Raw genomic sequence first — 12,926 nt, 5'->3', positions numbered from 1 at the left:
CTACCCCAACTTGTCCCACAAACCAAGTCCCACCCACAAACACGGCTCCCCCTCAGGCAAAGGCCCATTCATAACTTCCGTAAGAGACCACTTCAGTTTCCTCATCTCAGAATGACAGAGGCCGAAACACAGGTGTAAACAATGCTTTATGGAGGACCAGGACAGGATGGAACAGGCCTCCAGGTAATAAATAACAGACTTGCAGGCAGGAAGTTGGGGCCAAACGGCCCTGGTCTCAAGCTTTGGGAGTTCTTCAGGTATGGTTAGGGGCTCAGGGGGACTAGAGTTAGCCAAGACAGAGGAAGCAGCAGCAGGTACGGGGTCCCCTTTCCCCTGTGGCTCAATCTTGCCCCAAAGCCAGGCCCCACCAGGCCAGGGAAGGGGGATGGGTGATGGAGTAACTTTTCTGTGACTGGGGCAGATTGGGGCCTGGCCTCTTGGGGCCTGGTTCTGAGCCCCAGCCTTCGGGCAGGGCTGGTCCAGAAGAACAGGTGAGCTGAAAGAGAAGGGCATTGTGACCTGGAGGGTCCGGTCCTGAACTCAGAAGCTGGCCTCTAGATGTCTTCCTGGCCTTTGTCTGCCTGGACTCTTTTTTTTTTTTTTTTCCCAGACTGTGCACTGTCTGACTCTGTTGTCCCTCTGCAGGTTATGTGGGGGACTCATTCTCCAAACACAGCCCTATTGGTTTGCATCTGTAAAGGAGCATTTCCGTACCTAACTACCATGGCCCTTGCCAGGCGGTGACTCACACATGATATTCCAGGACTGGAGAGGTACAGGCAGCAGGATGGTGAATTTAAGACCAACCTGAGCTACAAAGTGAGATCCTGCAGGGCAGTGGTGGCGCACGTCTTTAATCCCAGCACTCGGGAGGCAGAGGCAGGTGGATTTCTGAGTTCAAGGCCAGCCTGGTCTACAGAGTGAGTTCCAGGACAGCCAGGGCTACACAGAGAAACCCTGTCTCAACCCCCCGCCCCCAAAATGAGATCCTGTCTCAAAAGCACAAAACATGGGGGGAGGGGGAGGTAACTAAATATATGCCTCCACGTTTGTAAATTTGTGTCCCTTTTCACCCCTAATGGTCCAGACTAGGCCTCATTCCAATGCTTTTCAAACAGGAGAGAGAGAACAGAAGAGTGGTCACTGCTTTGACTGCTCACAGCATTACCTAGATGTTTCTAGAAATTACCTAAGGTAAATTCTGGGCATCAGTATGTTGTAAAGCTCCCCAACTTATTCTAATGGGCACTATTTCCAGAGAGGGAAGTGTTGGTAGGCCCTGACTAACTTTCTGTCCCAGTGAAGGCAAATCAGAAAGCGTGGTGGTTTACACCTATAATCCCAGCATTTAGGAGGGCCTCAAGTTACAAGCCCTACATAGTCTAGCGGGAGGGAAAGTAAGGAAGGAAGGAAGGAAGGAAGGAAGGAAGGAAGGAAGGAAGGAAGGAAGGAAGGAAGGAAGGGAAGGAGAGAGGGAGGGAGGGGAGGGAGGGAGGAAGGGAGGAAGGGAGGAAGGGAGGAAGGAAGGAAGGAAGGAAGGAAGGAAGGAAGGAAGGAAGGAAGATAATGAAAAGGAAAGGAAATCGTGGCTCAGTTGATTGTGCTTGTTTGGCCTGTGTAGGCCCTGGTTCCATCTTCAGCACCTCATAAATGCACTACTGCCAGGCGTGGTGGCGCACGCCTTTAATCCCAGCACTCGGGAGGCAGAGGCTGGCGGATTTCTGAGTTCGAGGCCAGCCTGGTCTATAGAGTGAGTTCCAGGACAGCCAGGGCTACACAGAGAAACCCTGTCTCGAAAAAAGAAAGAAAAAAAAAAAAGAATCTGAAATCCAAGGTCACCTGTGATTACATAGTAAGTCTGAGGCCAGTCTGGGCTACATGTCTCTGGGAAAAAAGTAAAAAGAGAAGGGCAGAGGGGTAGATATTCTTATAAAATTTTTAGAATAAAAGAAATTATCAGGCTGGACTTGATCACACACCTTTCATCCCTTCACTAGGAAGGCATAAGCAGGTGGATCTCTGTGAGTTCAATGCCAGCCTCGTTAATAGAGCAAGTTCCAGACAGCCAGGGCTATGTAGAGAGAACCTGTCTCAAAAATAATAAAAGACCTGTTGGTAACCAGGTATGGTAGTAGAAACTTATAATCTCAGCACTTAAAAGGCTAAGGCAAGAGGATGCAAGTCTGAAGCTATCCTGGGCTATAACAGCAAGTTCAGTATTAGCCTGAGGTACACAGCAAGACCAACCCCCCCAAAACAAAACAAAACAAAAAACAAAACAAAACAAAACAAAGGGAGTTTTTTAAAAAGTAAAAAAACAAAACAAAACAAAACAAAAACAAAGGGAGTTTTTTTAAAAAGTAAAAAAAAAAAAAGTTTTCTCTATAGATATGACTATGTCAGATAACATGACTTAGTGGTTAATAGAGCCTGTACAAGCGCTGCATGTGACCCACTGAGGGAAAACTCTGGAAAAAAACTCTATGCTAAGTTCCAAGGTGCACACCTTTCTCTTTCCACACAGACAAATGTTCCCTTAGCTTTGGTTTGGTATTTTGTGGTGCTGGGACTGTACCTTAGAAGGCTACCAGCATGTGGGGCAAACGGCCTACTACACAGAGCTACAGAGCCAGCACACGTAATCTCCCAGGGTCTTTAAGATGGGCAAGAAGGAAAGCAATGGACAGCACTTTGGCTGGAACTTCCATCAAATGTTAGGCCCTCCTCTACAAACTCTACACTTCATTCATTCACGCACCTCCACACTCATCAGGGACCATGACTGACCCCATTCTACAGAGGAGGAAACAGGTTCAGACCAGCAATTGCAGAGGCCACTGGCTAACGGGCTCATCCTGGACTTTTCTCACTTCTAGATCCCACAGGCATTCCACCAAGAAGAACCATGCTGGCTCTACCTGCAGGATGGACCCAAGCCTAAGGACTTTACCTCACAGCCACCCAGGACATGCCAGTGGCTGGGAGGGGAGAACTGGCAAGGATACCTACAGTCACAGAGGTGGGGAGGGGACAAAGCTTCCGGGAGGAGGTTACCAGGGCAAAGGGGAAGAAAACAAACAGAACTTTCTGTGACTGGAACAGTGAAGGGAGTAGGGAAAGGTGTAAGGGCCCCTGTGGAGCCAGTGATAGGGCCCAGGCCCTGCAGAGGGCCAAGCAGGACACCAGGCTCAGCAGCTTCAGCACAGCCCCACGGACCCCAGGAGCCATGGTCACATCTGAGCTTTAGACAGTGCCACTGACTGCCACTAAAGGGAGCAAGCCTGGAGAAAGAGAACGGGGACGAGAGAAACCAGCCACTTTGCAGCACCTACCTCTACCTCCGCCCTGGCTGTAGGCCTATCTCTCCTATCCCCAAAAGGGTGGCCTCCAACTCACTCCATAGTTAAGGCCACTTCCTGAAGGCACACTACCACCATTACCACCAGCCTACCCAGTGCTCAGTATGGGAGCCTGTGCTTCTGGCACACATGCTAGGCAAGCACTCTATCACCTGAACGCCATACCTAGTATCCCACCCCCTCCTCTCGGCAGTCCCCAGCAGTCCCCCTCCTCCCGGCAGTCCCCAGCAGCTCCTTCACTGGCACCCAGCAATGCCTCCTGCTCCACAGTCTCCTCCTATCCAGACAGAGGAAGCCTGTGATGCACAGAGTCTGAGCCTCTCCATCTTCTGCCCTGCTTGGTAGTTCCCTATGACTACTATAGATACAGGGTATAATGAGAGACTGCCCCAGGGCTGTCAATACTGACTGCTCCGTCCCCCACCTCATGCTGTACCCTAGTGCACACACAAACCCTACTCTGGCCACACCGTGCAGGACCTATGCCAGGGTCTCTGCACTGTTTTCATCTGCTTTCTCTGACTCCCCTGCTCTACATTTTTGCTCAAATGTCACCTTCTTCGGTGCCCTGTTTAAAAGGGCATTGCTCATCCTATCCTCCTTATCAGACTGTTTTTCTCCACAGTCCGCCCCCAACTACTATGTCATTTACATGAGTATTTAATCTGTGGTCTGTCTTCTCCCAAGACAATGTAGTACTACACAAACAGAAATTTTTGTTTGGTTGGTTTTGGTCTGTTTTACCTACTGCTGTCTCCCCAGAGGCCTCACCAGGGCTTAGCACACAACAGAGGTTCATTGCAGCAGTGATAACCATGAATAAAGGGTCAGGTGCAGGCTGAGGCTGGAAGAGGTCTGGGGTGCCCCGGGGCTGGGAAGATGGCTCCTTTGGTTCATGGGCTTTTGTGTCTTTTGTCAGTTTCTCTTGTCACATTTTCCAAGTCTTGATGGCTGTTCTGTGTCCCACCCCACACGATACTGGAAGCCCGCTTGTCTCCTGAGCCCCTAGCATCCCACCTGGTTCTGCACATCTCAGCAGCCACAGGGCTGAGGGGCCACGGCTTGGGCGCTTCGAGGCTGCCGCAGCTGGCGGAGGGATATGTCGCCATACTGAATGCCTGAACCCATCCTCTCTGGGTCTAGTTCACCTGTGGGAGGGGAAAGGCCAGACATGTTCCTCGGAGCCCACGGGACCCTGCCTTTCGCCCCACTCCCCCATCTCTCAGAGAGCAGGTGGGCCTCACCTGAGTCGATCTTGTTGAGGATGGTGCGCGCGCACTTGAGGAAAGCTTCTTCTACATTCTCACCCGTGAGAGCGCTGGTCTCCAGGAACATCAGCTCTGGAGGGGCAGTGCCTCCATCAGTTCCCACCCTCCACGCCAACTCTGGGCCCTTCACCTTAGGCCATGACACAAGATACCCCTGCAGGGAACACTGTCTTCCTACCTCACACTCACCCAGCTCTTCCTCTGAGACTATTCCTATGGCCCTTCCCCAGAAGCCCCCACTGAGGGCCCAGCCTGAGTCAGGAGGCCCTTCTGGGCTCCACCAGCCTCCTGTGCCTCCCCTGTCTTAGCTGAGACTTCTCTCTGATGTCACTGTCAGCAAATGGATTCGCCTCCCTGCCTCTGGTGGACCTCAGGAGTTTGTCAAGGTCCCCAGACTCACTGAGCACAACTCCAAGCCTGCCAGAGGTCACATGGCAGGTCTCACACTGGAGGCTCAAGTTGTACAAGGAATTCAAATCCACATCTGCCTAGCAGCAAAACCTCTTCTAAACTTGGGGTCTGAAAACGAGGAGGGCATGAGTAGGATATGCTTGGGCACGCTCGGTAATCCTAAGGAGGCAGAGACACAACACTGGGTCAGCCTGGGCAACATAGCAAGTATAAAGCTAGCCTCAAAAAAAATAAACAGATGGATGAATAACAAACTTTTAGAAAGAGCTGCAAATATAGTTAGCTGACCCATAACACCATGTAACCTGGACATGGTAGCTCATGCCTGCAATCCCAGCACTAGGGAGGCAGGAGAATTAGGAATTCAAGGTCATTCTCAGGTAGAAAGAGCTTGAGGCAAGCCTATGCTACGCAAAGCTCTGTCTCAAAAATAACAGGTAGCTAAACTTAAAAATGGGAGAGAAAGAAAGAAAAATGGGACATAGAATGATCCCAAGTCAGCAGATGTGAGCAGTCTAGACAACCCAGGTTTTCAAATGGGTTTATAAAATCCTTTTCTTCATGCTCCTGCCTCCACCTCCACCCTAGCACCCTGGCACTAGGCTGAGCCACACCTCCCAGCCCTTCACTGGCGAACTCTAAGCAAGTGATCTACCACACAGCACATCCCCAGCCAGGCTTGCAAAACTTCTGACAGAGTAGGTCAGTTTCTGTCCTCTCCTAAGCATCAGTGCCTGTGCCCTTGGGTCATCCTGGTTCATCTCCTTTATTTACAAAGGTACCCATCCCTATGGCCACCTGAGTTTGTGGTATCTACCTTAAACCACTGCTTTATGCTGCCTCCCCCATTGTGGGGGAAGTTTATCAGTGGCTACCAGGAAGAGCTAAGGGTGTGACGGGCTAGTAGACTGTTCATCCCCCTTCCAGCTGAACCTCAAGACACGGCAGTCACATGACTCAGCACTTAGAGTCAAACCAGGCCTGCTGAAGCCTCCATGTTTGCAGTACAACCTTCCAGCCAAAGCTAAGAGGCACATGGGCCACAGTGAACTGGCCATCCCTCCCTCCATCCATCATCTGAGCCACAGCACAGCCCTCACCATTCTCCTGAGCAAAACGGGAAGCCTCTAGGAAAGTGACCTCACGCTCGGGATCCAGGTCCTTCTTGTTGCCACAGAGGATGACCACGATGTTGGGGCTGGCCAGCGTCCGGGCATCAGTTAGCCAAGCAGCTAGTGAGTTGTATGTCTCCCGGCTGTGAAGAGCGGACAGAAGAGGGAGGCAGCACAGGAGTGGGGCCACCCAGGCCCGCCTCTCCCACGCCACCCAGGCCCAGCCTCTCCCATGCCACCCAGGCCCTGCACCCACCTGGTGATGTCATACACCAGCAGGGCTCCAGCTGCCCCTCGGTAATAACTCCGCGTCACCGACCTGTGAGGCCAGGGGGACCCAGTCATCCCCAAGGCTGGGATCTGCCCCAGGACTGCCCCCCTCTGTGGAGAGAGGCTAGTGGTTCGGAGGCCCCCTTTACTGTTGGCCCATTCCCTAGAGCCTGACCTCCGTTCTTGAGATACACTCGACCTCAGAGTCTTTCTCAATTATTATTATTCAGGTTGGCTTTTTGAGAGTCTCACTCTATAGTCCAAGCTGGCCTCGGGTTCCCTGCCTCAGCCACCATACCCATAGGTGCTTGAGATTGGAGCCAAGGGCCTGGCAGATGTTAGGTAACTGCTCTACACTGAGCTACACCCTGACCCTTCATTTTAGTTTAATTCAAGGTCATGCTATCTCACCCAGGCGGACTCCAATCCAACATATCCTTGGCAAGCTGGCACTTTGTTTCTTTTATGTAGGTGGGTGTCCGTGTTCCACCGCGCATTGTGAAGGTCAGGGGACTCTTACAGCAATTGCTTCTCTCCTTTCACCACATGGGTTCAGGAGCTCAAACTTAGATCCTCAGGACGGCAGTGAGCACTCTTACCCACTGAGCCATCTTACAAGACTTTGTCATAAACTTCCAATCCTCCTGCCTTAGCCTTTCGAGGAACTGAGATTACAGGCATCTACCACACCAGCTTAATTTCCCATACTTCCCTTTCCGGTCGGTCTTTCTTACTGTGCCTCTCCAGTGCTCACTTTTGCCTTCCCTCTTTCATTCCTTCACTCAGGGAGCATTTTCTGATTATCTCCCATCTGCCTGTCCCGACCAAGTGCTATACAACCTCTACTTGTCCCTCCCTGATGTCTGAGGCAGGCCAACTCCCTTTGTCACCAATCTGGATCCCTCTGGGATGCATACAGTTACTGTGAATGTAGGCCTCGTCACATGCCTGTCTTCTCCTTCACCCTCTCTCTGGGTTCTCCATACCTCACATAGTCTCAATCTACACATAACTTAATTAAAAGCTGCTGATATGCTGAGACTAGATTCTCCGGGAGCGGAATATTCCCCCCCCCCGCCCCCATCTGCCTGCCCTGCTCAGCATCTCTTTGCTCTTACTTCATCATCATCTTCTTACTACACACCTTTCTTCCCCTTCCTCCCTCTCCCCTCCTTGGGGACCCAGGCTACCTACCGAAACCGCTCCTGGCCAGCAGTGTCCCAAATCTGTAGTTTCACAGTCTTCCCCCCAACGTTGACCACCCTGGATCCAAACTCCACGCCGATAGTGTGGTTGGAGTCCTGTTTGACTGAGAGTAGGAGGGAAACGGGAGGCAGTGCAGGGGCTCCTGGAATCCCCCCTTCCTGCAGACCTCTTCCTCCTTTTCTGTACCCCAATTCTCACTGCTGGGTTGGCAGAGAACTTAGCAAAGACCAGCCACCAAAGCTAGAGGCAAGCCTATAGTACTAGCTTTAGTCAATGGTACCTGCTACCTACCCCACCTGCTGCCCACTGACCCACACCATGACCACATCCGCAGTTCCAGGGTCCTGCCAGAAACTCACACTTATTCTCAATAAACTGATGGAGAAGACATGATTTGCCAGTTCCAGCACTGCCAATCACCAGGAATTTGAAGAGGAAGTCTGAGCAGATGGCGCCGAAGATATCCAGAGGGAGAGAAAGACAAAGGGAATAAGAGAAGAAAAAGAAAGTTAGAAGGAAAGACGCACACAAAAGTATAAATACAGCATGAATTTAAAAAAAAAAAAAAAAACAGGAAAACTTAAAAAAAGAAAAAAATCCAGAAGTCTGCAGGGCTGTTGATAGAACTAGGGACATCCTGCATGCTAGCCAACCTAGCCCAAGATGATTTTTTTTTTTTTTTGAGACAGGGTTTCTCTGTGTAGCCCTGGCTGTCCTGGAACTCACTTTGTAGACCAGGCTGGCCTGAAACTCAAAGATTCCCCTGCCTCTTCTGCCCTCCTGGGCGCTGGGATTAAAGGTGTGCACCACTACTGGGCTCAAGAGGACTCTTTTTTTTTTCATTATTATTATTGATATTCAAAACAAAGTTTCACTATGTATTCCAGACTGACCTCGCTGTCCTCAAACTCCAAGCATTCCTCCTGCTTCAGCCTCTAAAAGACTGTGCTGCCATCCTCTGCTGTCTTCCTTCCTTCCTTCCTGCCTGTCTGTCTGTCTGTCTGTCTGTCTTTTCCTACTCAGGGACTCACTATCTGGTCTTGAACTCCAATCCTGCTGCCCCAGCCTCCCCACTGCTGGAAGTGCCAGCACACTGCACTTTTCTTTCTTTCTCTTTTTATTTTATTTTAAGAGTATTACTTTGGCCAGGCAGTGGTGGCGCACGCCTTTAATCCCAGCACTTGGGAGGCAGAGGCAGGCAGATTTCTGAGTTCGAGGCCAGCCTGGTCTACAGAGTGAATTCCAAGACAGCCAGAACTGCACAGAGAAACCCTGTCTTGAAAAACCAAAAAAAGAAAGAAAAAAAGAAAAAGAGTATTACTCTGTAGTCCAGGCTGACCTCTAACTTGAAGCAGTCTTCCTGCCTCAGTTTCCCAAATGAGAGGGTTATAGCTATAGCACACAAAATTATTTTTATATAGTGTTTACCATATACATGCCCATCACAGTCCTAAAGACTCATTTAATCATAAATAAAGCTCTAAAGAAGAAATTATACAGCTCAAGAGATGGCTCAGCAGTTGAGAGCAATGACTGCTCTTCCAGAGGTCCTGAGTTCAATTCCCAGGAACCTCATGGTGGCTGACAACCATCTATAATAGGATCCAATGCCCTCTTCTGGTGGCTCTGAAGACAGCTACAATGTACTCACATACATTAAATATATATTTTTTTAAAAGGAAAGAAGGAATTATACTAAGGTCTTCTACTTTCCAGACTAGGAAAATAAGGCCAGAGAGGTTAACTGACGGATGCAAGACCACACAGCTAGGCACAGCTAAGCTACAAATCCAAACTAAAGGTCTCCACAGTGCAAGACCTTACCTGATGCATTTCAAAAGCCATTTCAACAAGAATTAAATCTGACCTCCATTCCTCTTCACTTCACCTCCTACCCCCTCTCACTCATTCACTCTGTCAAGGCCTCTGACGTTGGGCCTATATCCTAAACTGGTTACCTCCTCTGGTAACTGTGCACCAGATTCTGTGGCTTTTCTATGAGTGTTCAATGAATGGAGCTGTCTCTGATTGTTGTCAGAGATTTCTACTGCCTTCCAACCTACCTCTACCCACCTGACACTGTACATCCATACTGATTGCCTAACTCTGAACCTCGTCTCCCCATCCTCTGTCCAGAACCCTTGGCCTCTATCCTTAAACTTAAGCCGCATTTCTTGACGCTAAGTTTCAAATCTATAACTCAAGAACATCACTCCAGCCCTCTCAAACCAGATCAGCCCACAGAGTGTGCAGGGTGCACAGCATCTGTGTGAGGCTCTCTCTGTAGTCCATAAAACCTGACCCTTGCTGGTCACCGTCAGCCCCGCCCTATCCACTCATGCTCCGCCCAGGAAGGCTTGCTTCCCTCTTCAAGGCCTACCCCCTACCCTAATCCACCAAGACTAAATCCCGCCCTAGATCTTTTTAACCCGTACAGCGGTCTCTTCAAGCTCCACCCAAATCGATTAGCTCAGCCCCAGACCCACTTAGCCCTGCCCCGTATCCGGGCAGACCCCGCCCACCCGACCAGAAAGCCCCGCCCCACTTCCACATCCACTACGGGCCCAGCCCCCCCTGCTTCGGCCCATCAGCCTCACCGTAGGTCTCGGCCATGGCTCAGTGGCGACCGCTGAGGGCCGCAATATGGCGCCGCAGCCGCGCCTGTTCCTCGGCTGGCAGCCGCTCCACTCGGGCTGCAGCCTCAGCTCCTTTCCACTTCTGGACCCGGCGCCGCCACTTCCGCCTTCACCGCCCCCCCCCCCTCCCGCGCGAGCCTCCGGAGCTGCGGATACCAGGCCACGCTCGCCCAACGCAGTGATTGGTGGATTCAGGAGGCAGTGGGCGGGATAAGCAGCGCGGATTGGTGGTACGAGAGGGACCGAGTCGAAAGGGGCGTGACATAGAAGAGCGATTGGTGGAGCAAGCGGGAGAGGGCGGAGGCAGAGATACTGCCCTAGCGGTGGAACGGATTTGGTCAAAAATCGGGGAGCAGAGACGAGACTCCGTATTGGTTATACGTAGGCACGGGGCGGGGACACGAATGCCAAGAAGGAGCAAGGGCAGGATGGACAGAGTTGGAAGAATGGATCTCAGGCTGCTGAGTGTAATTTCTAACCCGATAGACCGGAAAGAGAAAAGCTGAGGACACGCGCACATTTATCCCTATCTACAAGAAAAACCTCTGTTGGTCGGGCTCTGGGGTCGAGCATGCTTTCAACCCCAGTACTCAGATGCATCGCTGAGTTCGAGGCCAACCTGGTCTACATAGTGAGTTTCAGAACAGTCAGGGCCTACATAGAGAAACCCTCAAAACAAAGACAAAACAAAAACAAAACAAAGAAACTGTGCGATCTATGCGCTTCTCGGGATCTATTGGCTCATACCAGTGATTCAACTTCGTATATATATTGTACTGTTTACCCCCTTGCTTGGGGGTCCCAAACCTTACCTTGGAGCAAAGGGCTTGCAAAGTGAAATTCTGCCTAGTAACCACTGATGTTACAACATTCAGGGTATTAATTGGCTATATTCAGAAACCTGTGAAACATTCTTTGCACATACCCACCCAACCCCAAAAACCAAAGAGACAAACAGTTTGCCATTGGCTGCTGTATTTGCATAGAGCCGGAAGGGTAACTGCAGGGATAACGGTAGGCTGAGCTCACTGGCAGTAGAAATCCCATTGCTGAAAAAGAGTAGATAGAAAACCAACCAGTGATCACATTGCAAGGCGCCTAGTGGTTCTAACAAAGTTATAGCTGCAAGCACTAGGTTTGATCGCCCAGAAATGAACACATTAGCTTCCAGTACTGCACCCTCTGCCATTTCCCAATTAGAGATCACTCAGCACTGGGCAGGGCCTGTAAACTCAGCAGCCCTCAGGAGGCTGAAACTGGAGGCTAGTGATTTTTGAGGCCAGCTTGGCCTCATACCAACAACAAAAATAATTACTTCTCATAAACAGGTAAGAAAATAAAGGAACGATCACCCTACTCCCACCTCCACCCCCAAAACACTCACATCTGTCTTCATATCAATTTTGCCAGGTTTCAGAGTCAAGTCCTCCCGGACAATGCTACTGGGGAAATAGCCCAGGCGGGCTGCCAGGTCTCCATAGTAATCTCCCTGAACCTGGAGAAGAAGTTAAAAGTCCATCTGGGGAAAACGCACTTATGCTTGCTGAACGCCTTGTGTACAATCGCCCCTCTTACTTGAATCTCAGCTTAAATGCCATTTGCTCGTGGATAGAATGTTGCCACTATAACTAATCCTCACAATGCCATGTTTGCTGCCACTTTTGATGGCTTGCTGGTTGCCTGCCTCTACCCCTTAGAATTGTTCACTGTTGTAGCCCAGGTATGAAAAAGAGCTTTGGCGCTAAGCTTCCCTGTAATTTCTAAAGAAAAAAAATGCAATAAGTGATAAAATGTCCTTCCTTCCCCCAAATCTTGATTTTCCTCCCCCAAAATTTTCCCTTCATATGGAAAACAAGCCTTTACACCCAACCCAACCCAACCCCACACCCTTCCCATTATCACTCTCTGAAGACTCACACTGCCTCCCCAGAAAAGGCGCCCACGGCCCTTCAACTTGGAGAAGACATACACCACTTGGCCCTTATATATAGTCAAGAAGCGGCAATCAGGGGCCACGTAGTCCTGGAGGGCCACAGCCATGGAGATAGGATCTGGGGAGGGAGAAAGAAATGACAGCAACTGCAAAACAGACTAGCAGTCCAAGCCTTCAGCCCCCTTCCCTTGTTCCCTGACTCTTACGGCTGCATTCCTCATCCGCACACATCTTCCAGTCAGCCAGCTTGGGCATAGCTCGATCAGCCCTGCTAGGCCCTGAAAAAACAGACAAGACGATGATGCCAAGGAGCACTGGGGACCACACCATCATGGACTGAGAATGACCAAGTGAAGAACGAGGTCTCTGGGCTCCTCCTGCCCTCCCTCCAGGCTGAATATCAAGGAAACCTGTGTTCTCGATCCTGTCTCCACCCCAAACCAAATTTCACCCCCACCCACTCCCCAAGGTTGTTCTCCAGCCAGTACCATTTTAGAGAGAGGGTAAGGGCTATGGGCCAAAGAAAATGCCTACTTGGGCCCAAAGCAATCCAGGCAATTCCAAGTAGCAGTCACCCCCTGTATAACTAGAGACCCAGATAGGCAGGCTGGACTGATTCCACCTTCAAGTCATTTTAGGTACCTGGACCCTCCAGAGACCAAGCTAGAGAAGCCAGTATAGAAAACCACCCTGGAATTTCCTGTGCTGAGGTCTGAGAACAAGGCAGTTCT

General features: G+C 50.5%; 2 protein-coding genes across 2 annotated transcripts; both read right to left on the bottom strand.

Annotated features, from left to right (window-relative positions):
• Positions 1-127: 127 nt before the first annotated feature.
• Positions 128-10,390, bottom strand: Rab4b (RAB4B, member RAS oncogene family). The gene is made up of 8 exons (XM_021169166.3): positions 10,224-10,390; positions 7,986-8,066; positions 7,615-7,729; positions 6,407-6,469; positions 6,139-6,293; positions 4,604-4,699; positions 4,377-4,507; positions 128-496 (listed from the first exon to the last, which is right to left on the bottom strand). The coding sequence occupies exons 1-7, from the start codon at positions 10,237-10,239 to the stop codon at positions 4,392-4,394; spliced, it is 642 nt and encodes a 213-aa protein (XP_021024825.1). The 5' UTR covers positions 10,240-10,390; the 3' UTR covers positions 128-496; positions 4,377-4,391.
• Positions 10,391-10,486: 96 nt separating this feature from the next.
• On the bottom strand, positions 10,487-12,699 carry Mia (MIA SH3 domain containing). The gene is made up of 4 exons (XM_021169167.2): positions 12,402-12,699; positions 12,180-12,313; positions 11,647-11,757; positions 10,487-11,311 (listed from the first exon to the last, which is right to left on the bottom strand). The coding sequence occupies exons 1-4, from the start codon at positions 12,526-12,528 to the stop codon at positions 11,288-11,290; spliced, it is 396 nt and encodes a 131-aa protein (XP_021024826.1). The 5' UTR covers positions 12,529-12,699; the 3' UTR covers positions 10,487-11,287.
• Between the last annotated feature and the right edge of the window lie 227 nt (positions 12,700-12,926).

The sequence above is a fragment of the Mus caroli genome, unplaced genomic scaffold (genome assembly GCF_978045245.1).
Source record: "Mus caroli unplaced genomic scaffold, Mus_caroli_1 scaffold_8, whole genome shotgun sequence".
NCBI classification, from domain to species: Eukaryota; Metazoa; Chordata; class Mammalia; order Rodentia; family Muridae; genus Mus; species Mus caroli.
The sequence above is the reverse complement of the archived record's forward strand: the minus strand, read 5'-3'. Positions and strand labels throughout refer to the sequence as shown.